Here is a 24,962-nt window from a genome sequence, read left to right as displayed (position 1 = left end):
GAGGTGTGGATACCTCAGAAATGTTTACAACTAGATCGTTGTTGAAGACTTTTAAAATTTAGTGCGCTGTGTGACTTTTCTTCGATGTACCACACACCTTTCTTTCTTATCAATTTTCCATAAAGCCTACTGGATACACCTAAGTATATTTGGATAATAAAACATAAACTGAAAGAATATCTACTGTTCTGTTATGCAGCCATACAGTAGCTACAGGTAAACTATTGTACTGTTTGCTAATCAAGTCTTCATAACAACGAGAAATACTCACAACCGTACAGAGGAATAGGACTTCACAGGCAGCCAGTATCATGGAGCTCCGATACTGTACCGTGATCTCTCATCTGATTCCCAGTTTGCTCTCGCTCCTGATGATTCTACATATATATATATATATATATACATCATTCTTTCAAAATGTATGATTATGATTTATTGTTGAGATTGAATTAATTAATTAACTAACTAACATTGGTGCACTTCACAGTTGGAAAGTGGTGTCTGATGATGCTGAGAGTCTGCATCATTGGGGTTAACATGTGATTGACCAGGAGATGTACGCTAACTGTAAAGAAAGTTTGTTTCATGATATCAACAAGTGGAAACAAATTTTAGATATTAATTCAACAAAACATGTGAAGACTAATGTCTTTCTTTCCAAAATTTGTGTGTATCCCTTGGTCGTCTATTAGTTATTATGGTGCAAAAGTCTTCACTGTCCAAATATTTCCTCAAAATTTGCCAGCTGTTTCATTTGCTCTACTTGGACTGAATGTCTCCTGAACAACATCTTTTTGGTTTTGACATCTGTTCGTTTTTGAGTGTTTGGAGCTGATGGTATTAGAGGCTTTGTGGCATTGGGAAGTGATGCAGGACCTTTGTTGTTGGCTGTGATATCTGGAACTGGACGTTGCGGATTTACATTTAAAGGTGGGAGGTAGCCTGGTCTTGTTTGTGAAATCTGATTTAAGAGCAGGGTCCCTGAACCTCGCCTCTCCAAAATCCCAGTGTGTTTCTTGCCTGCAGTGCTCAGAGAGCCAGTTGGCAAATTATCCAGAGACTCTCTCGAACTGGTTAGCACAGATAATGGAGAAGTAACCATTTTCTTCCGATCCAGTAACATTTTGCTTTCATCTGTTACTGTTTGCTTTGAACATATTGTGAGCTGTGAGTCAGAATTATAATGATCAAGGCCCAAGTTTCTTTTCTGGACAATACTCTGTAAACTTGAAACAGAAATTGTTTGTATTGAATCTGGATCCTGGTCCACAGGAATTGTATTATTACAACACAGCCCTGGGTGAAGTGGTTGAGAGTGTATTTCATCACAGGAAAATTTTCTTGGAGCAGTTAAAGCTGATTCTTGGTCTAAGGTTCTTAAGAGGGCTGCAGTCTCTTTGACATCAATACTCTGATGCCTGGTAAAGAGTCGCTTGGGAAGAGTTAAGCCATTGATTTTCAGGGAGAGGTTTTCTTCTGTGGTTAGGTTCTGGATCTCTTCATGAAATGAAGATGTTTTGTGCTGAGATGAGAGTGACGAAGGAATGGCCAACCAGGGTTCAGAGTTCAACCTTTGCAACTGTGGAAACTTGGCCTCAGGTCGTGACTGGCTAGACCTCTTGTTTGGAGAAGCTGAATCAGAGGAATCTTTGTCACTGAAGAGGTGAACTGGGTCTCTGAAGTTAAAAACCTGCTTATCTTTCACTATATTGTTTGTTAAGGGAGGTGATGATGTTTTCAGCTCAATATCGGAGGGTGAAGTGCAAGAGATTAGTGAATGGCGATCTTCAATGTTCGGAGAAGGGGGTACATTTAGATACTGCTTAGTCGTCTGCCTGCCTGAGGGTGACTTGTCCATTGTGATGATAATTACGTCTTTTCCTTTTGCTTTACAGGCATCCAGCAGTACCTTGAGGGCTTCCTTGTCATCAGAATTTACTGAATAAACTAAAGCAGAACCACCTGAATGATCTTCTAAACTTGGGTCAGCTCCACTTGCCAGCAGTAATGCTATGACCTCTGCACCAGCCTGCTCTATGCATGCATGCATTAAAGCAGTCTTTCCTGATTTGTCCTGAATATTAGGATCTGCCTGGTTTTCCAGAAGATATTTCACCATTTTCACTTTGCTGATACTTTGTTGGTCCACATGCTTTGTCTTGCAAGCAATCATTAGAGGGGTTTCGCCGCGTTCATTACTTTCATTGATGTAAGCCCCACCTTCCAGCAGTAATCTGGTGAGGCGCAGTCTGCTCAGGTAGACAGCTTTTAACAGAGAGTTACCATCTGTGCGTACTTCCATGGCTGTGTCCATCTCCCAAGGTTCTCTGACTGTCTAGAAGTTCTTGAAGTCTGACACTCAGCTGGGCTGAAATGATCACATAAAAGTATTTCAACAACTTACATTATATGAGACAAACTTATATGTTATAATTTAAAAAAATATATATTTTTATTGAAAAATAGACTTTTTGATATTACAACAAATACAAAACAATATAATTCAAAACAGCACAAAGAAAGAACAAGAAAACATAAAACCAAACTAAATCTATCTTAAAATAAATAATAACTAACGACTAACTAATAAATAATAAATTAATAATTATAATGTTATTATCAGCGAGACAAAACACTGGCTCGCAGCTATCAAGAGCATTCATTTTCACATATTCATACGTTCACAGTTCCCCCTCTCTGGGCATTAGACTCATAAAACCCAATCATTACAGCTATATAAAAGCCCTTGCTAGTGTGGCTGACAGATCTGTGTCCAGATAATCCAAAAATGGCTGCCACATCTCATAAAAATTCTCAGTTTTATGATACATCATACTTGTCAGAAAATCCAAAGGGATATGATCCATAACTATTTTATGCTAACCTGACAAACTCAGATGATTTTGAAACACCCAGCCAAAAAGAATATTCTTTCTTGCACAAAAAGTAAGGATGTTGAAAAGTTTTTTCTTATGTGCGTCTGCAGGGAATACACTGGGCAGGCCATGAAGAAGGGAAATCGGGTCCATTTCCACCATTGTCCCCAAGATCCTCTCTAATGCATCTGCCACATCGCTCCAGTATGTTCGGAACGTGCAGCAGGACCAGAGACAATGAGTAAGAGTGCCCATACTCATTTTGCACTTGGGACATGTTGAAGGTCTAAATTTTGATAAACGATCTGGAGCCAAGTGGACCCTGTGGAGAATCTTCAACTGGAAAGCATGGATCCTATTGCAAATCGAGATCTTTCTTGCGTTCTCCTAATGTCTCCCCATGTCTCATGTCCTCATCTTCCCATGTCTCTGTGGAGATCTCGACCCCCAACTCTCTCTCCCACAGCCTGCAAAGCCGTTTGATCTCGTCTGGAGGCTCCCCACCCAAACAGGTGTTAAGAGTGCTGACAGAAAGCGTGTTCTTAGCACTGAGCACCCTCTTCTCCATGTCGAGTCTGTAGGGATCGGTTAAAAATGTAGTCCTTTTTTGAACGAAATCCCTAATTTGAAAAATATGAAAGAGATCTCTGCTAGATAGCTCGTATTTCCAATGTAACTGGTGAAATGATATCATTGTGTCCCCCTCAAATAAATCACCCTTGCAAATAACATCCCTAACTGCCCAAAGTTTAAACCCTGAGTCCACCAACCCTGGTTGAAAACCTGGCATAGCCACAATAGGTGTAAAAACAGATGTTTTGGCAATATTGCCTTCACTGTGCCACATTGCCCTCCATGTTTTAACAGTGTTAATAATTATCGGGTTTTGGCAATATTCATTAACTGTCCTCGTTTTGTCCAGGACCAGCAAGCTCGTAAGGGGGCACCCTGCCTGAGAGGTTTCGATATCTAACCATATTGAAAGAGTGTCCCCACAAGCCTAGTCACTCACATAAGATAAAAGCGAGCTTAGTTGATAGTTTATAATGTCCAGGAGATCCACTCCCCCCAGTCCATGAGGCAATTGCAATTTAGCTACCTTAATAAGGGGCTGCTTATTAAGCTACCTTAATAAGGGGATGCCAGATAAAAGAACTGAATCAGCCATTCAGTCTCCTGAACTTGCTGAGTGAAAACCAAGGGGAGCATTTGCATAGGGTACGATATACAGGGGAGAATGTTCATTTTAATGAGGGCTATCTGACCTATACCAAGAAACTGGAAGTGCCTCCCCTCTTGTTTGATTTTGTCGATTGAAAAATGGAGTAATGAATAAACCCAAATAAGGAAAACCTCCGTGACCACTTAAAAGGGAATCAAGATTTGCCCTCAAAACCTAGTATTTTTGTAAGACCACCCGTAAGCATAGCTTTTGATTTTGCAAAATTGATCTTGTAACCCGAAAAGGTGCCAAACGTTTGGACACTTTGTATCAGATGAGGCACCAAAACTGCTGGATTTGTCAAAAATATGAGGATATCATCCATGTACAACAAAATCTTATGTAATTTTGATCCCCCTTCTGGAGCCAATATACAGAGGAACCTTAATTATCCGAATATCGGATTATCCGAAGGGGATCTCAAGGTCCTGATTGAAACATTATGTCAAAGAGCTGTTTCAACCCTGATTGCGTCTTTTGTTTACAGGTGCAATGATTAAAAACGAACTCGGCTCACTGAAATGCTGCCGAGAACAGTCCTGAACAGTCCAGGCACTGTCTCCAAATGACTGACCTCCCGCCCTTTCTCCCCCCACCCTTTCACTGGAGTTCTACACAGGAGTGTACCCTAACCCCCTCTTCCCCTTTTTAGAATCACAGGTTAGGTTTCCAGAAACTTCCCTGATCGATGTAATGGATTGAGGACACTCCTTTTCCTGGCAAGACACACTAAGTACTTGCCCGGTTTGTCGCCTTGCTCAAACAGCCTTTGTTTTGCAAACATAAGCTTCTTCTTTGCTGTCTGTGTGAGCATGGAGTTCAATGTAGACCAAAGCGCTGTGATCCTCTGTAGCTTAGCCAACGAGGGCCTGTCAGAGTAAGCCTTCTCGGCTGCTTTCAACCATGCTTCGAGCAGACGTTGCTGCTATGTAATAAATTTTAATAGTTCTTTATTATCCAGGTTACACTTGTCAAACTTGTAAGCTTGAAAAGAATGTTCTTCTAAACTTGGGTCAGCTCCACTTGCCAGCAGTAATGCTATGACCTCTGCACCAGCCTGCTCTATGCATGCGTGCATTAAAGCAGTCTTTCCTGATTTGTCCTGAATGTTAGGGTCTGCCTGGTTTTCCAGAAGATATTTCACCATTTTCACTTTGCTGATGCTTTGTCTTGCAAGTAATCATTAGTGGTGTGCCAAATTGGAGAACATCTGTTTTATTGGTATTAATTATAATTATTACTTTATGGTTAGCAAATAGCGAGATTTTCTTGTCCTGGTATCGCCATTGGTTATTCAATGGCCTTCGAACTACAGTTTATGCCATGATGTTACTACAGGGCACCTTGACTGACAAGGCAAGCCCCAGGTTAACCTTGGCTGGGGGGTGGAGATTGATTCAGAACTATGACTCTTTCCTCAGAGTGACCCATTAATGACCAAAGAATGAGTTCACTCTCCACTTCAAGAAGGAAGCAGCAGGTAATAGAGAGGGCTCTTCATTATAAAGCCCCACTCTCAATGATGTTTTAAAGTTCTACATAAAAATGGCTAGTGAAGCAAGTCTATACTGTGGACTGTTTGGGGGGGTTTGGTGGCTGTTGGTGAGATGGGAGGGAAAGGCTGGTTAATTGGACTTTAATACACCCCATTGTAGTGGAAACATGGGGAAACATGTCTGCAAGGGAAGAGGCTGATCACAATGTGTGTGCAAGGAAGGCAGGAGAGAAGCTGATTACAATCTGTGCATGGAGAGAGGGACTGATTGAAGTATGTGTGAGAGATAACAGGGCTAACTACAGTGTGTGTGAGTGAGAGAACTAGTGACTACAGAGTGTGTGAGGAGGGTGAAAGAATTGAAATCCTTAGTAGAATGCGATGAACTTCTTTTTATTGTGTTTAGATTAGAGTTGTGCTGGAAAAGCACAGCAGGTCAGGCAGCATCCGAGGAGTAGGAAAATCGACGTTTCAGGCAAAAGCCCTTCTTCAGGAATGAAAGCAGGGAGCCTCCAGGGTGGAGAGATAAATGGGGGCGGGGGGGAGGGGTAGAAGGTAGCAAAGTGTACAATAGGTGAATGGGGGTGGGGATGGAGGTGATAGGTCAGAGGGGAGGGTGGAGCGGATAGGTGGGATGGGAGATTGGCAGGTAGGACAGGTCATGAGGACAGTGCTGAGTCCAATTCGTGCTGTAGGAGCCAGCAGCCAGATAAGAGAGGCTAGCTAACTGTGTGTGCGTACTCAACATCAATAGGTACAGATATAAGAACCTTGAGGACTACCACTCAGACAATTTGCAAAAATCCATCTCCGTTTATGCCTGCTATCCTGACTGCAGCAAACCATGACCACCTCCATCTAGAAGGACAAGGGCAGCAAATACATGGGAATACCACCACATTCAAGTGTGTGGAAGCTGAGACCCAGCTGGAAGATGCTGTATTATGGGTTGGTCAATCAGTGCTTCCATAGAGGAGTCCACTTCTTCCACAGTGAAAAGGCTGGGCTTCAAGATCTGGAAACTGCTTAGTGCAGCTGGACTCCTCAATGTTCTGAGTCTGTAATGGGAGGCTATCTGATAATAGACCAAGTATCTTGGTGTGAATTGTCATTAATATTTTTTTGTAGTCCAGCACAATGTAGCCCTCATCTGAGTGCCAAGGGCAGGACTAATGTAAGACGTAAACCTACATAGAGTTTACACATAAACTGACTTATCCTCCTGTCCTGGTTGTCATCTACTAGATGCTAACTCTACACTAGCCTTTGATATCCCTGCAATGTTAGTAGCTGAGGTGGTAGCTGCAAGGTCAAGTGATGGTACCTTCACTTGATCTCTTTTGTGGACGATAAATGCTAGAAGGTGGGTTCTATACACTAGTTTTGTGCTGTGACTTGATGAAACTTGATATGTGACTCCAGACTCTTTAACCATCTTCAGTCTTTGGAAGTGGCTTACTTAGTCATTCAGTGGCACAGCTGGAGGGGTAAAATAGTAGCCCTATCAGAACTGCCACAAACCCAAGAATACTTTTCTAACATCAATGCGTCATTGCTGCAATTATGTTCAAAGAGGGAGGTACAATTGATACTCAGTGATCAAGTAATTATTTTCACCAATGGACACCTCTCACTTAACAAGTTGGTTCACCACACAATCCCTGTGCAGCTTACTCTAATTATCACAAGAACATGCTGCACATTTCTTCCACTGAAGCTGCACTACATTATGTCTTCTAACCAACACTTATTTCCATAGTGATAGCCAACAAGCATTGTTGATATAAAAAGGTAAATTTGAAGTTTGCAATATGGTCAAAGCTCCAAACCTGCCCTTGGCCCACATCTTAAGCCAATGCTCTCATTGAGTAGACGGAGCGCTACAATGTTGGTTTGAGGGTAGTTAATGTTATCATGTTGACAAGATCGTGCCTATGAATCTCTGGAAGTGAGGTCATACAATTTCTTACAACAGTTGGCTAACCACCTCAGGTATTTCCCTCATACTCTGACAGGCTTGACTTGAATGGTGCAAATATCTTTCCGACCAATTTCCTGTCATTTTTCCGGGTTGATACCTCGGTTGAATCCGTAGAAAGATGCATGAAAATGGTCAATAGAAATATCTCCAATCTGGGCGAAGCCTGATCCTGTTGCTGTTTGAGTCTATTTTGGGAATTTATTCTCCCACTGAGTTAATAACATCCTTTTAACTGGGTTATACTGTAAAATCTATTCCCTCAAAGCAATTTTTTTTCTCTGTTTGAAACACACCACAGAGGCAGAAGCTTTGAAATGATCTCTGTAGGAGCGTTTTGAATTCTAGAGATTTTTTTTTCGCCATTTATCAATTACAGATCAATAAGTGTTTAACACTTTGATCTAAGGTAAGGAACAAGTAACAGCAGTTGGAAAAATGGGAAATAAAAGATAAAAATAATGCAGAAACTAAATATAATGAGGCTGAATAAAATGCCGAATCCAAGTGGACAAATATCCTCTGCTTTCAACAGTTTATCTATGTTTTGGTTGAGTATGTTTAGTTTTCGTGTTTCTGTTTCACGTAATAGAGTGTAAGGTCTTTGCAATGTAAATATAGATAAGTGTTACATTTATTCTCAACAGGGCAAAGTATTGTATGAAGTGGCTGCAATTGAAACATTTATTGCAGATTTCCAGGTAGTTACTGTAAAATTAATCTTTTCAGATTGATATTTAGCATCCTGTGCTTTGAGCATTGCTGAGTATGTAATCTATCTTAATAACCTTTGCCCATCATTTAAATTGCATTTTAATTTACTCATTCCCGACCGGATGCATTGTGAAGAACAACAAGCATAAAGTCTAGTTCCACCCTTTTCTCATGTCCCTCCATTACCATGCCTGAAGAGTCCTTCCAGCGCCAGGAACTTTGAGACTGTCACGATTCTCCCAACTCAGGGGCCAAAGTCCAGAATCATATTTCAATGTTTTCTTAATATAAAAATTAGAAATCTGCTCAGTTGTCTAAACTTGATAACATGTCCAAGCCCAAAGGGTTTGGACTCAGGGTTTAAAAGCAACTCCAATTTAGAAACTAAATATCAGAACCACTTTTTAAACCTCAGACTAAACTGCAATTCCATGGTGGATTAGGTGGTAAATGGTTCAAAGTTGATTGGTGCCTGAATAAGGTAGCAAAACTAGCAGTGCAACTGCTACCTGTACCTGAAGAGATTAACCCGAGTAGAGATTGAGTGGTTTAGGCCTACTCTTGCTAGAGTTTATAAGGATGAGAGGAGACCTAATTGAGCAATGTAAGATGCTAAACATGATTGACAAATTAGATGCAGAACAAATGTTTCCTGTTATGGTGCAATCTAGAATGAGAAGTTGTAGTTTTAGGTTAAGAGGTGGCAGGTTTCAAACCAAAGCAAGGAAGAATCTCTCAAAGAGCTGTGAATCTATGGAATTTACTATAGCAGATGCCAGGACGCTGAATAAATTTAAAGAGTAGATTTTAAAATTAGTGACGGATTAAAGGTTCAAAGGGTGATGTAGAGTGGGCAGGAAATTGGAGTTGAGGCCAAATGAGATCAGCCATCATTGTATTACACGGTGCGGCAGGTTCAAGGAGCTGAATTGCCCACTCCTGCTCCAAGATCTATATTCTTATAATCATGGAGAGCTTGAGAGACTACTCACTGCTCACTTGGACACCAACTTGCCTTATTAGCAGTGACCATGGCAGCTGCAGTGATTCTAGGATGCTGAAAGAACTTACTTTTTCAAAAATATATTTTATTCATATTCATAGATATATCGTAAATGATCTTTCAAATTGACATTGCATAAGATACAAACCAAATCATCCAATAACAATGCTACTCACCACATTTACAATTGCAATTAATATCTAAAATATTCATTACGTCAAACATTAAGCTCAAGTGGTTTTACCCAGTTCCAGCTTTAAACATTTAATAACTGAAAGACCTCAGGTGGTGACCATTTCTTACTGACCTTTCCAGTGTCTACCCCAAGCTTTAGTGCATCCCTAAGCACACAATCCTGGACCATGCTAGCTACTTTCAACAATTAGTCAATACCGAACGAGCAAAAGGGCACAATACATGTCAACTCATGGCAGCAAGCTTCTTTCCCTGATCTGCTGATCTGGAATGGCCAATACTTTATTGGTCCTGATTATTCGTGAACATCACTTGTGGCTCTAAAAGCAGTTCCGGCCTTTATTAAACGTGCAATGAAAGTTCCTGTTCCATTTATACTCTAGCAAGCTTTTACAATTCTACAACGTAAAAAGAAACCATTAAATACCATAGGAAAAAAAAAGTTTGTAGCTGTGTTTTCTTTTACATTGATGTGAGCTAGAGATGGCACAGTTATTTTGACTTGTCCTTCAAAATGCCACCAGCTGTACAAAATTCCTCAAGCGTTTCAAGGAGAAAATCAGTCTAGCCCCCTCCTGGCCCAAGATGGTGATATAGTGGTAATCATTATTTTAAATTCACCATGAGATTATGCGATGCTGGTTAAGCCGGCATTTAATGCCTATCTCTATTTGTTCAGCTAGCAATTAAGAGACAACAACATTGCTGTGGGTCTGGTCACATGTAGGTTAGGCCAAGTAAGGTTTGGATATAGTTATAATGTCATTGGATTAGTCAGATTAGATTATAATATCATTGGATTAATGAAAATATGATTGTAGTGTGCGCTGGACTAGAGAGACATTGAAATGTCACTAGACGAATGAGATGTGGTAGTCATGTTGCCATCGAAAAGTGTGGCACTGGAAAAGCACAGCATGTCAGGAAGCATCCGAGGAGCAGGACAGTCGATATTTTGGGCAAAGGCCTTTCAACATTCCTGATGTCACTGAACTGGTGAGGATTGGTAGTAATGTCACTAGCCTAGTGCGATATAGTAGTAATGTCACTGGGCTGGTGAAGTGTGATAGAAATGTTACTAGCCCAGTGCGATATAGTAGTTATGTAACTGGGCTGGTGAGGTATGGTAGTAATGTCACTGGGCTGGTGATGTGTGGTATAATGTTACTAGCCTAGTGCGACATAGTAGTAATGTCACTAGACTGGTGAGGTGTGGCAATAATGTTACTAGCTTAGTACGATATAATAGTAATGTCACTGGGCTGGTGAGATGTGGTAGTAATGTTACTAGCTTAGTATGATATAATAGTAATGTCACTGGGCTGGTGAGGTGTGGTAGTAATGTTACTAGTTTAGTACAACATAGTAGTAATGTCACTGGGCTGGTGAGGTGTGGTAGTAATGTTACTAGCTCAATGCGCTTAAGTAGGAAATTCACTGGGCAGGTGTGTTGTGGTAGTAATGTTACTAGCCTAGTGCAATATAATAGTAATGTCACTAGACTGGTGAGGTGTGGTAATAATGTTACTAGCCGAGTGTGATATAGTAATAATGTCACTGGGCTGGTGAGGTGTCATAGTAATGTTACTAGCTTAGTACGATATAGTAGTAATGTCACTGGTCTGGTGAAGTGTGGTAGTAATGTCACTAGCGTAGTGAGATATAGTAGTAATGTCACTGGGCTGGTGAAGTGTGGTAGTAATGTCACTAGCGTAGTGCGATATATTGGTAATGTCACTGGGCTGGTGAAGAGTGGTAGTAATGTTACTAGCCTTGTGTGATATAGTAGTAATGTCACTGGGCTGGTGAAGAGTGGTAGTAATGTCACTAGCATAGTGCGATATATTGGTAATGTCACTGGGCTGGTGAAGAGTGGTAGTAATGTTACTAGCCTTGTGTGATATAGTAGTAATGTCACTGGGCTGGTGAAGAGTGGTAGTAATGTCACTAGCGTAGTGCGATATATTGGTAATGTCACTGGGCTGGTGAAGTGTGGTAGTAATGTCACTAGCGTAGTGCGATATATTGGTAATGTCACTGGGCTGGTGAAGAGTGGTAGTAATGTTACTAGCCTTGTGTGATATAGTAGTAATGTCACTGGGCTGATGAGGTGTATGTAGTAATGTTACTAGCTTTGTACGATATAGTAGTAATGTCACTGGGCTGGTGAGGTGTGGTAGTAATGTTACTAGCCTAGTGCGACATAGTATAATGTCACTAGACTGGTGAAGTGTGGTAGTAATGTTACTAGCCTAGTGCAATATAGTAGTAATATCACTGGGCTGGTGAGGTGTGGTAGTAATGTTACTAGCCGAGTGTGATATAGTAATAATGTCACTGGGCTGGTGAGGTGTCATAGTAATGTTACTAGCTTAGTACGATATAGTAGTAATGTCACTGGTCTGGTGAAGTGTGGTAGTAATGTCACTAGCGTAGTGCGATATATTGGTAATGTCACTGGGCTGGTGAAGAGTGGTAGTAATGTTACTAGCCTTGTGTGATATAGTAGTAATGTCACTGGGCTAGTGAGGTGTATGTAGTAATGTTACTAGCTTTGTACGATATAGTAGTAATGTCACTGGGCTGGTGAGGTGTGGTAGTAATGTTACTAGCCTAGTGCAATATAGTAGTAATGTCACTGGGCTGGTGAAGAGTGGTGGTAATGTTACTAGCCTTGTGTGATATAGTAGTAATGTCACTGGGCTGGTGAGGTGTGCTAGTAATGTTACTAGCTTTGTACGATATAGTAATAATGTCACTGGGCTGGTGAAGTGTGGTAGTAATGTCACTAGCCTAGTGCGATATAGTAGTAATATCACTGGGCTGGTGAGGTGTGGTAGTAATGTTACTAGCCGAGTGTGATATAGTAATAATGTCACTGGGCTGGTGAGGTGTCATAGTAATGTTACTAGCTTAGTACGATATAGTAGTAATGTCACTGGTCTGGTGAAGTGTGGTAGTAATGTCACTAGCGTAGTGCGATATATTGGTAATGTCACTGGGCTGGTGAAGAGTGGTAGTAATGTTACTAGCCTTTAGTGATATAGTAGTAATGTCACTGGGCTGGTGAGGTGTATGTAGTAATGTTACTAGCTTTGTACGATATAGTAGTAATGTCACTGGGCTGGTGAAGTGTGGTAGTAATGTTACTAGCCTAGTGCAATATAGTAGTAATGTCACTGGGCTGGTGAAGAGTGGTAGTAATGTTACTAGCCTAGTGTGATATAGTAGTAATGTCACTGGGCTGGTGAGATGTAGTAGTAATGTTACTAGCCTAGTGCAATATAGTAGTGATGTCACTGGGCTGTTGAGGTATGGTAGTAATGTTACTAGCCTAGTGCGATATATTAGTATTGTCACTGGGCTGGTGAGGTGTAGTCGTAATGTTACTAGTTTAGTACGATATAGTAGTAATGTCACTGGACTGGTGAGGTGTGGTAGTAATGTTGCTATCGAAAAGCGTGGCACTGGAAAAGCACAGCATGTCAGGAAGCATCCGAGGAGCAGGACAGTCGATATTTTGGGCAAAGGCCCTTCAACATTCGTAATGTCACTGAACTGGTGAGAATTGGTAGTAATGTCACTAGCCTAGTGCGATATAGTAGTAATGTCACTGGGCTGGTGAGGAGTGGTAGTAATGTTACTACTCCAGTGCGATGTAAGAGTAATACCACTGGGCTGGTGAGGTGTGGTAGTAATGTTACTAACCCAGTGCGACATATTAGTAATGTCACTGGGCTGGTGAGGTATGGTAGTAATGTTACTAGCTTAGTGCGATATAGCAGTAATGCCAATGGGCTGGTGAGGTATGGTAGTAACGTCACTAGCTTAATACGATAAAGTAGTAATGTCACTGGGCTGGTGAGGTGTGGTAGTAATGTTACTAGCTGAGTGCAATAAAGTAGTAATGTCACTGGGCTGGTGAGGTGTGGTAGTAATGTTACTAGCCCCGTGAGATATAGTAGTAATGTCACTGGACTGGTGAGGTGTGGCAGTAATGTTACTAGCCTAGTGCGATATAGTAGTAATGTCACTGGACTGGTGAGGTGTGGCAGTAATGTTACTAGACCAGTGTGATAAAGTAATTTCACTGGGCTGGTGAGGTGTGGTAGTAATGTTACTAGCCTAGTGCGATATAGTAGTAATGTCACTGGACTGGTGAGGTGTGGCAGTAATGTTACTAGACCAGTGTGATAAAGTAATTTCACTGGACTGGTGAGGTGTGGTAGTAATGTTACTAGCCTAGTGCGATATAGTAGTAATGTCACTGGACTGGTGAGGTGTGGCAGTAATGTTACTAGACCAGTGTGATAAAGTAATTTCACTGGGCTGGTGAGGTGTGGAAGTAATGTTACTAGCCCAGTGAGATATAGTAGCTATGTCACTGGGCTAGTGAGATGTGGTAGTAAGTTAAAGATGCCCTCCAACGCATCTCGTCCACATCCCGCACCTCTGCCGTCAGACCCTACCCCTCCAACCATAACAAGGACAGAACGCCCCTGGTGCTCACCTTCCACCCTATCAACCTTCGCATAAACCAAATCATCTGCCAGCATTTCCGCCACCTCCAAACAGACCCCACCACCAGGGATATATTTCCCTCCCCACCCCTTTCCGCCTTCCGCAAAGACCGTTCCCTCCGTGACTACCTGGTCAGGTCCACGCCTCCCTACAACCCACCCTCCCGTCCTGGCACCTTCCCCTGCCACCGCAGGAAGTGCAAAACTTGCGCCCAGACCTCCTCTCTCACCTCCATCTAAGGCCCTAAAGGAGCCTTCCACATCCATCAAAGTTTTACTTGCACATCCACCAATATCATTTATTGTATCCGTTGCTCCCGATGCGGTGTCCTCTACATTGGGGAGACTGGACGCCTCCTAGTAGAGTGCTTTAGGGAACATCTCCGGGACATCCGCACCAATCAACCACACCGTCCTGTGGCCCAACATTTCAACTCCCCCTCCCACTCTGCCGAGGACATGGAGGTCCTGGGCCTCCTTCACCACCGCTCCCTCACCACCAGACGCCTGGAGGAAGAATGCCTCATCTTCCGCTCGGAACACTTCAACCCCAGGGCATCAATGTGGACTTCAACAGTTTCCTCATTTCCGGTTCCCCCATCTCACCCCAGTTCTAAACTTCCAGCTCAACACAGTCCCCATGACTTGTCCTACCTGCCTATCTTCTTTTTCACCTATCCACTCCACCCTCCTCCCTGACCTATCGCCTTCATCCCCTCGCCCACTCACCTATTGTACTCTATGCTACTTTCTCCCCACCCCCACCCTCCTCTCACTTATCTCTCCACCCTTCAGGCTCTCTGCCTGTATTCCTGATGAAGGGATTTGCCCGAAACGTCGATTTTACTGCTCCTCGGGTGCTGCCTGAACTACTGTGCTCTTCCAGCACCACTAATCGAGGAATGTCACTAGCCTAGTGCGATATAGTAGTAATGTCACTGGGCCGGTGAGGTGTGGTAGTAATGTTACTAGCCCAGTGTGATATAGTAGTAATGTCACTGGACTGATGAGGTGTGGTAGTAATGTTACTAGCCTAGCGTGATAAAGTAGTAATTTCGCTGGGCTAGTGTGGTGTGGTAGTAATGTTACTAGCCTAGTGCGATATAGTAGTAATGTCACTGGGCTGGTAAGGTGTAGTAGAAACGTTACTAGCCTAGTGCGATATAGTAGTAATGTCACCAGACTGGTAAGGTGTGGTTGTAACGTTACTAGCCTAGTGCGATATAGTAGTAATTTCACTGGGCTGGTGAGGTGTGGTAGTAATGTTACTCGCCCAGTGTGATATAGTAGTAATGTCACTGGACTGATGAGGTGTGGTAGTAATGTTACTAGCCCAGTGCGATATAGTAGTAATGTCACTGGGCTGGTGAGGTGTGGTACTAATGTTATTAGCCCAGTGTGATATAGTCGTAATGTCACTGGACTGATGAGGTGTGGTAGTAATGTTACTAGCCTAGTGTGATAAAATAGTAATGTCGCTGGGCTAGTGTGGTGTGGTAGTAATGTTACTAGCCCAGTGCGATATAGTAGTGATGTCACTGGGCTAGTGAGGTGTGGTAGTAATGTTACTAGTTTAGTATGACATAGTAGTAATGTTACTGGGCTGGTGAGGTGTGGTCGTAATGTTACTACTCCAGTGCGATATAGTAGTGATGTCACTGGGCTATTGAGGTGTGGTAGTAATGTTACTAGCCCAGTGCGATACAGTAGTAATGCCACTGGGTTGGTGAGGTGTGGTAGTAATGTTGCTAGCCCAGTGTGATATAGTAGTAATGTCACTGGGCTGGTGAGATGTGGTAGTAATGTTACTAGCCCAGTGCGATAAAGTAGTAATGTCACTGGGCTGGTGAGGTGTGGTAATAATGTTACTGGCTTAGTATGATATAGTAGTAATGTCATTGGGCTGGTGAGGTGTGGTAGCAATGTTACTAGCCTAGTGCAATAAAGTAGTAATGTCATTGGGCTGGTGAGATGTGGTAGTAATGTTACTCGCCCAGTGCGATATATTAGTAATGTCACTGGGCTGGTGAGGTGTGGTAGTAATGTTACTAGTTTAGTGCGACATAGTAGTAATGTTACTGGGCTGGTGAGGTGTGGTAGTAATGTTACTAGTTTAGTATGACATAGTAGTAATGTTACTGGGCTGGTGAGGTGTGGTAGTAATGTTATTAGCCCAGTGCGATATAGTAGTGATGTCACTGGGCTACTGAGGTGTGGTAGTAATGTTACTAGCCCAGTGCGATATAGTAGTAATGTCACTGGGCTGGTGTGGTGTGGTAGTAATGTTGCTAGCCCAGTGAGATGTAGTAGTAATGTCACTGGGCTATTGAGGTGTGTTAGTAATGTTACTAGCCCAGTGCGATATAGTAGTAATGCCACTGGGCTGGTGAGGTGTGGTAGTAATGTTGCTAGCCCAGTGAGATATAGTAGTAATGTCACTGGGCTGGTGAGGTGTGGTAGTAATGTTACTAGGGGAAAGTGAGGTCTGCAGATGCTGGAGATCAGAGCTGGAAATGTGTTGCTGGAAAAGCGCAGCAGGTCAGGCAGCATCCAGGGGACAGGAGAATCGACGTTTCGGGCATAAGCCTTTCCTGAAGAAGGGCTTATACCCGAAACTACGATTCTCCTGTTCCCTGGATGCTGCCTGACCTGCTGCGCTTTTCCAGCAACACATTTCCAGCTAGTAATGTTACTAGCCCAGTGCGATAAAGTAGTAATGTCACTTGGCTGGTGAGGTGTGGTAATAATGTTACTAGCCTAGTGCAATAAAGTAGTAATGTCACAGGGCTGGTGAGGTGTGGTAGTAATGTTACTAGCCTAGTACAAAATAGTAGTAATGTCACTGTGTTGGTGAGGTGTGGTAGTAATGTTACCGGCTTAGTATGATATAGTAGTAATGTTATTGGGCTGGTGAGGTGTGGTAGCAATGTGACTAGCCTAGTGCAATAAAGTAGTAATGTCACTGGGTTGGTGAGATGTGGTAGTAATGTTACCGGCTTAGTATGATATAGTAGTAATGTTATTGGGCTGGTGAGGTGTGGTAGCAATGTGACTAGCCTAGTGCAATAAAGTAGTAATGTCACTGGGCTGGTGAGATGTGGTAGTAATGTTACTAGCTTAGTACGATATAGTAGTAATGTCACTGGGCTGGTGAGATGTGGTAGTAATGTTACTAGCTTAGTACGATATAGTAGTAATGTCACTGGGCTGGTGAGATGTGGTAGTAATGTTACTAGCTTAGTACGATATAGTAGTAATGTCACTGGGCTGGTGAGATGTGGTAGTAATGTTACTAGCTTAGTACGATATAGTAGTAATGTCACTGGGCTGGTGAGATGTGGTAGTAATGTTACTAGCTTAGTACGATATAGTAGTAATGTCACTGGGCTGGTGAGATGTGGTAGTAATGTTACTAGCTTAGTACGATATAGTAGTAATGTCACTGGGCTGGTGAGATGTGGTAGTAATGTTACTAGCTTAGTACGATATAGTAGTAATGTCACTGGGCTGGTGAGATGTGGTAGTAATGTTACTAGCTTAGTACGATATAGTAGTAATGTCACTGGGCTGGTGAGATGTGGTAGTAATGTTACTAGCTTAGTACGATATAGTAGTAATGTCACTGGGTTGGTGAGGTGTGATAGTAGCTTTACTCGCCTAGTGCGATATAGTAGTAATGTCACTGGGCTGGTGAGGTGTGGTAGTAATGTAACTAGCTTAGTAGATATAGAAGTAATGTCACTGGGCTTGTGAAGTGTTGTAGTAATGTTATTAGGTTAGTACGATATAATTGTGAAAGCCCATAGCAGCTTTGCCTATCATAGCATGTAATGATCTATTTTAAAAAAACTGAAGGTGCTATACCTCTGTGCAATAAAGTTATCAGCACTGTTATGGATGACTATCACCACTATGCATTAATGATGCACTAGTCAAGTATGACCTGAGCAACAACTGAGTTCATATTCTTTCTGTTCGCATAAGCCATATAGAAACACTAGCATCCTGGGCAAATTATACAGAGTCCTGGTTAATGCTCCAAGGAAATGGGTTTAAATCTCACCAGGGCAACTGGCAGAATTTAAACTGAATGAATCAATCTGGCATATAAAGCTGGTGTCCAAAGTTGAGTGGAAATACAACCATCTATTAAGGTAAAAAAAATCTGATTCACACATGCCCTTTCTTCCCAATCTCTTGGTCTAGCCTATGTGTTACTCCAGACCTACAGCAATGTGTTTGGTTGACTCTTTAAATGTCCTCTCAGGTAAAGGGCAATTTGAAATAGGCAACAAATGCTGGCCTAACCAGTGATGCCAACATCATATGAAATAACAAAGACATTGATGGGCACATGAATGCCAGAAATTGTAGATCAGGAAATCTCGAACTTGGAGGTACAGTCAAAAAATAGAGTCAACTTTCTCAGGAGTGAAATTAGAAATCACTTGTTGACACAAAGGGTAGATGTTTGTGAAACTCTCTTACCCAACTGAAAATAAATACTTAATTTATTGTTTGTTTTATTAGTAGGCTTTTTGTAATCCAGTTGCATTAAAAGATATGAAAAATAAAACAGAAGAACTGTGGATGCTGGAAATCTGAATCAACAATAGAAATTGCTGGAAAATCTCAGCAGGTCTGGCCAACATCTATTGAGCAACATCAGAATTAATGTTTTGGGTCCAGTGACCCTTCGTATTCGTTGAAACACTAGTGGATAAAGCTTAATACTGGAAAGTTGCAGATTAAATTGAAATAACTTACCTATGCAATGTTAATGATTAATTGCATTTATTTGATTTGTTCTATTGTGGGAAACACTAGAGCCTAATGTTTACAACCATTGGAAATAATTGAATTGGGATTTCATTAGGTAAGTTGAAAGACACAGAGTAAATTCCCAATGGGAACAAGAGGGAGCTTGCAAAAACACACCAAGAAATTAGGAGGAAGTGAATTCACAGTAATTTCCGTCGCTGTTATCATTTATTATCCTTTTCCACACAGAACTTTCAGAAAAAGGCGTTCAGCAGACTGAAAAACCAGATGTCTCATCTCACTTCATCCCACATTGTCAACAGAACCTTCTATTCTTTTATCCATGATGTACTTATTTGCTTATTTATACTATTCAACACAATTTTTAAAAATTAGATTACCTACAGTGTGGAAACAGGCCTTTCGGCCCAACCTGCCCACACAACCCTCCGAAGAGTAACCCACCCAGACCCATTTCCCTCTGACTAATGCACCTAACACTCTGGGCAATTTAGCATGGCCAATTCACCTGACCCGTACATCTTTGGATGGAGTGAGGAAACCCACGCAGACACAGGGAGAATGTGCAAACTCCACACAGACAACCACCTGAGACTGGGATCAAACCTGGGGCTCTGGTGCTGTGAGGGAGCAGTGCTAACCACTGAGCCACCATGCCACCCTGATCATTCCATTCAGTTGTGAATTTCTATTCTTCAAAGAATTTAATAAGGCTATCGGCCTATGACTTTCCTTTATAGAACGTAGAACATAGAACAATACAGTGCAGAACAGGCCCTTCAGCCCTCGATGTTGCGCTGAACTGTGAATTAATCTAAGCCCACGCCCCTACATTATCCCATAATCATCCATATGCTTATCCAAGGATTGTTTAAATGTCCCTAATGTGGCTGAGTTAAGTACATTGGCAATGCAGCGCATTCCACACCCTCAGTACTCTCTGATAAAGAAACTGCCTCTGACATCTGTGTTAAATCTATCACCACTCAATTTGTAGCTCTGCCCCCTTGTACAAGCTGACGTCATCATCCTAGGAAAAAGACTTTCACTGTCTACCCTATCTAATCCTTTGATCATCTTGTATGTCTCTATCAAATCCCCTCTTAGCCTTCTTCTTTCCAATGAGAATAGACCCAAGTCTCTCAGCCTTTCCCCATAAGACCTTCCCTCCAGACCAGGCAACATCCTGGTAAATCTCCTCTGCACCTTTTTCAATGCTTCCACATCCTTCCTGTAATGGGGCGACCAGAACTGTACACAATATTCCAAGTGTGGCCGCATCAGTGTTTTGTAAAGTTGCAGCATGACATTACAGTTCTGGAGCTCAATCCCTCTACCAATAAAACCTAACACACCGTATGCCTTCTTAATAGCACTATCAACCTGGGTGGCAACTTTCAGGGATCTCTGTACATGGACTCCAAGATCCCTCTGCACATCCACACTTACAAGAATCTTTCCATTGACCCAGTTTTCTGCCTTCCTGTTATTCTTCCCAAAGTGAATCACTCCACATTTAGTTGCATTGAACTCCATTTGCCACCTCTCAGCCCAAATCTGCAGTTTATCCAAGTCCTCCTGCAACCTGCAACATTCTTCCACGCTGTCCACCACTCCACCAATTTTAGTGTCATCTGCAAATTTACTAATGCCTGCCTATGCCTGCGTCCAAGTCATTTATAAAAATAACAAACAGCATTGGTCCCAAAACAGATCCTTGTGGCCTTCCACTAGTAACTGGACTCCAGGCTGAATATTTTCCATCAACCACCACTCGCTGCTTTCTTACAGAAAACCAGTTTCTAATCCAAACTGCTAAATCACCCTCAATTCCATGCCACTGCATTTTCTCCAACAGCATACCATGTGAAAACTTGTCAAAGGCTTTACTGAAGTCCATGTACACTACGTCAACTACCCTCATCCACATGTTTGGTCACCTTCTCAAAAATCTCAATGAGGTTTGTGAGACACGACCTGCCCTTGACGAAACCATGTTGACTACCTCCAAGCAAATTGTTGCTTGCTAGATGATTATAAGTCCTATCTCTTATAATCCTTTCCAAAATTTTTCCTACAACAGAAGTAAGGCTCACTGGTCTATAATTACCTGGGTCATCTCTACTGCCCTTCTTTAACAAGGGCATGCATTTGTGATCCTCCAGTCCTCTGGTACTAAACCTGTAGACAATGATGACTCAAAGATCAAGGCCAAAGGCTCCAATATCTCCTCCCTAGCTTCCCAGAGAATCCTCGGATAAATCCCAGCAGTCCAGGGAAAATATCTACTTTCACTCCTTCTAGAATTGATAACACCTCCTCGTTACTAACCTCGATCCTTTCTAGTCTAATATCCCATATCTCATTCTTCTCTACAATATTCTCCTTTTCCTGAGTGAAAACAGATGAGAAATATTTGTTTAGCACCTCTCCGATCTCCTCAGGGTCCACACACAACTTCCCACTTCTGTCTTTGACTGGCCCTATTCCTACCCTTGTCATCCTTTTATTCCTCACATACCTATGGAAAGCTTTAGGGTTTTCCTTTATTCTATTTGCTAAAGACTACTCATGCTCTCTCCTTGCTCTTATTAACTCTTTCTTTGAATCCTTCCTAGCTAATCTGTAACTCTCCATTGCCTCATCTCATCTCAATGTCAAATAAGCCTCCTTTTTCCTCTTAACAAGAGATGCAATTTCTTCAGAAAACCATGGTTCCCTTACCTTATCACTTTCTCCCTGCCTGACACGGACATACCTATCAAGGACACGCAATATCTGTTCCTTAAACCAGCTCCACATTTCGATTGCCCCCATCGCCGGCATCCCATGCTATCCCATTCTATGTATCCTAAGTCTTGCCTAATCGTGTTATAATTGCCCTTCCCCCATCTATAACTCTTGCCCTGTGGCATGTACCTATCCCTTTCCATCACTAAACTAAACATAATTGAATTATGGTCGCTCTCTTCAAAGTGCTCACCTACCACTAAATCAAACACCTGGCCTGGTTCATTACCAAGCATGAGATCCAGTGTGGCCTCCCCTCTGTCGGCCCTTTGACATACTGAGTCAGGAAATCTTCCTGCACACATTAAACAAAAACTGATCCATCCGACATACTAAAGTTATATCATTTCCAGTCAATGGTGGGGGAGTTAAAGTCCCCAATAATGACCACTCTGTTCCTTTCACTTCAACTCAGAATCGTTTTGCCGATCCTCTCCTCCACATCCCTGGAACTCTATGGAGGCCTATAAAAAACTCCCAGCAGTAAGACCTCTCCTCTCTGTTTCTAACCTCAGACATACCACCTCAGTAGATGGGTCCTCGTCAAAAGTTCATTCAGCCACAGTTATGCTGTTCTTGACAAACAACCCCACACCTCCCCCTCTTTTATCGCTTTCCCTGTTCTTAATGAAAGATCTAAATCCTGGAACCTGCAACATCCATTCCTAACTGCTCTATCCATGTCTCTGAAATGGCACAACATTGAAGTCCCAGGTACCTATCCATGCTGCAAGCTCACCTATCTTATTTCGGATACTTCTGGCATTGAAGTATACACACCTCAAACCAGCTTGCTGTCTGCCAGCACATTCCTGTGACCATGAAATCTTGTCTATGCCCTCCCTACTCTCATCCTCCTGTGCACTGGAACTACACTTCAGGTTCCCATCCCCCTTCTGAGCTAGTTTAAACCCCCCTGACTAGCACCAGCAAATATGCCACCCAGGGTATTAGTACTCCTCTGGTTCAAGTGAAGACCGTCCTGTTGGTAGCGGTCCCACCTTCCCCAGAATGAGCCCCAATTATCCATGTACCTGAAACCCACCCTCCTGCACCATCCCTGCAGCCACATGTTCAGCTGATATCTCTCCATATTCCTTGCTTTGCTATCACGTGGAATGGGTAACAAACCTGAGATAACAACTCTATTTGTTCGAGCTCTCAACTTCCACCCTAGCTCCCTGAAATCCTGCCTTACATCCCTATCCCTCTTTCTACCTATGTCATTGGTACCTACATGGACCACAACTTGGGCCTGGTCACCCTTCAGGACCCCAAAGACATGATCCGAGACATCACAGACCCTAGCACCTATGAGGCAACACACCGACCGTGAGTCTCATTCATTCCCAACAAACCTTCTATCTGACTCTCTAACTATTGGGTCCCCAATGAATAACACTCCCTCCTTTTCCTCCTTCTCGTCTGTGCAACAGTATGATGTCTGTTTTAACCATTCGTAATTGTTATCAGTGCTTAGTGAGTTTTTGTCAGTCTTCTAACACTATTCTAACACAATTTCCTTTTCTGTTTTTAGAGTATTGTTTTGCTATTTTCTACTTTGAATTCTTTCTTGTTTATTCCTCTTTAGGCACAAGGAACATTCCTAATTATCCTTGTCAACAGGGCACTTAGTCTTTATAATTGAAACATGCTACCTAAGTAGTATTACTTTCCTTTTGAAACATTCCAATTAACATTGTACCAGTAGCTTGTACAGCGATGAATTTCACAGTCTTGAAATCTTTTGTGTGAAGAATGTTGTCCTGTATTTGCTGTTAACAAAATCAAACTTCAAGGCATCTTACAAGATTTTAACTCATTCAAAACCCAACAACTTCCATAAAGTCAGCATCAGGCCCATTATCCCTCATTTTATTTTTAAATGAATTTACGATTTTATACTAATTTAATATATCTTGGTCAAGACAAAATGTAAATGCAAGCCTAGATTCTGTGGCATAGCAAATTATGGATGCTTAGTGGATGCTTAGAAACTGTTCTATTCTTGATAAGTTGGCATGCTATTCTACTACTTGTTGATATTAACTTAGCATAATAGCATAAATTTAGAATTTTCAATAAAAGATGTCAGAATTTTTTTTTGTTCATATGACTAGATACTATAAAATGAAATGTACTCCTTAAGTGACTGTTAAAGCTTTTGGCATCTAGGAAGGAATGATTCTCTCAGATGAAAAAAAAATGCTGTAATATGCAAGTAAGATCAAACAGTAAAACAGCTTGTTCAGTGTGAGACTGGATTCAAATTCAAAAACCAAAGGGGTAATTACAGCATACAAACCCAAACCAACAATCAACATTTTAAACTTTAAAAATCTCTTACTCTGTGAGTATTTGACAGAAATTGAAAAAAAATGAATTTTTGCAAGAATTTCCAATAAAGGGAAAGGGTTAGTCCATCATAATACACAAAACAAAAACCCAGACTTATGGAACTAAATTTAGTTAAATGTGACAATGCAGCGATGAAACATATATACGTCAGGGAAATTCAATTAATGCTACAGAAATAACACCTCCAATCTATTCCAGCAACGGAGGAAGCAAGTAGAGATCGAAGTCTGCAGATCAGTTTTCTGCACCTAACCAAATGCAGGAAATCTTGTCTGATTTAGTTGTAAACAGATCTTTAGAACACAAGAAGCAGAAGAGGGTACGAGTGGGTGAACAGTCATTTTGACCACCAATGGCAAACAAAGCTGGAATCAAAACGGAACAACCGATAAAAGGCACAACAACTACCAGTAATATAGATATTATTGGAACAATTGCAATTTTTAGGTGAAGGTTTCTAAAAGGCAGGTGCCAAGTCTTTGTATTAAGCAAAGCATAAGAAGTCTTACCAGACAATGTTTCTTCATATGGTTCAGGATACCAATTCAGTAGGAAATATGACAATCTTCAGCAAAATGCCAATGCTCATGCACTCTACTGCAGTGTTTACACATTGAATAAGGCAACAATATATGAGGAGTCTTGTACTTTCTGAAAGAAAATCTTCACTGATCTCGCTTCAAAATCCCCAGCTAATCTTAATTGACCTGTTCTTTAGAGTTTTTATTTTCCCCCATCCTTCAATGCTAAATATTTTAAACGATTGATACAGCAGTGCGAATATTAGAATAGTAAAAATAGATCCACTTCCAGGATTATCATGGTACCTGACAGCCTCAAAACGGGACTTTGTGCCACCCTTGATCTGATGAAAGTCTGTGCTGCTGATGTTCTGATCGACACATTCAGCAGCCAGTTATAAGGAGGTATCTAACCAGCAGCGGGGCGTTACTGAACAGGCAGCAGCATCTCCATCACCAAGCACCCATTGGTACTGCAACAGAAAGCACGAAAGAGGAGTCTGCTGGG

The 24,962-nt window shown here is 41.8% G+C and overlaps 1 protein-coding gene across 1 annotated transcript; it reads right to left on the bottom strand.

Moving 5' to 3' along the window:
• Window positions 1-24,705, bottom strand: ankrd34bb (ankyrin repeat domain 34Bb). The gene is made up of 2 exons (XM_043708173.2): window positions 24,443-24,705; window positions 1-2,368 (listed from the first exon to the last, which is right to left on the bottom strand). The coding sequence occupies exon 2, from the start codon at window positions 2,312-2,314 to the stop codon at window positions 713-715; it is 1,602 nt and encodes a 533-aa protein (XP_043564108.1). The 5' UTR covers window positions 2,315-2,368; window positions 24,443-24,705; the 3' UTR covers window positions 1-712.
• Window positions 24,706-24,962: the final 257 nt, after the last annotated feature.

Source organism: Chiloscyllium plagiosum, unplaced genomic scaffold (assembly GCF_037043375.1).
Source record: "Chiloscyllium plagiosum isolate Xiang-an unplaced genomic scaffold, Cpla_swu_hap1 HiC_scaffold_2, whole genome shotgun sequence".
NCBI lineage: Eukaryota > Metazoa > Chordata > Chondrichthyes > Orectolobiformes > Hemiscylliidae > Chiloscyllium > Chiloscyllium plagiosum.
This window is presented reverse-complemented; position numbering and strand designations above follow the sequence as displayed.

Excerpts from the sequence above, each read along its gene's own strand:
- ankrd34bb (XM_043708173.2), bottom strand. The coding sequence starts at position 2,314 with ATGGACACAGCCATGGAAGTACGCACAGATGGTAACTCTCTGTTAAAA.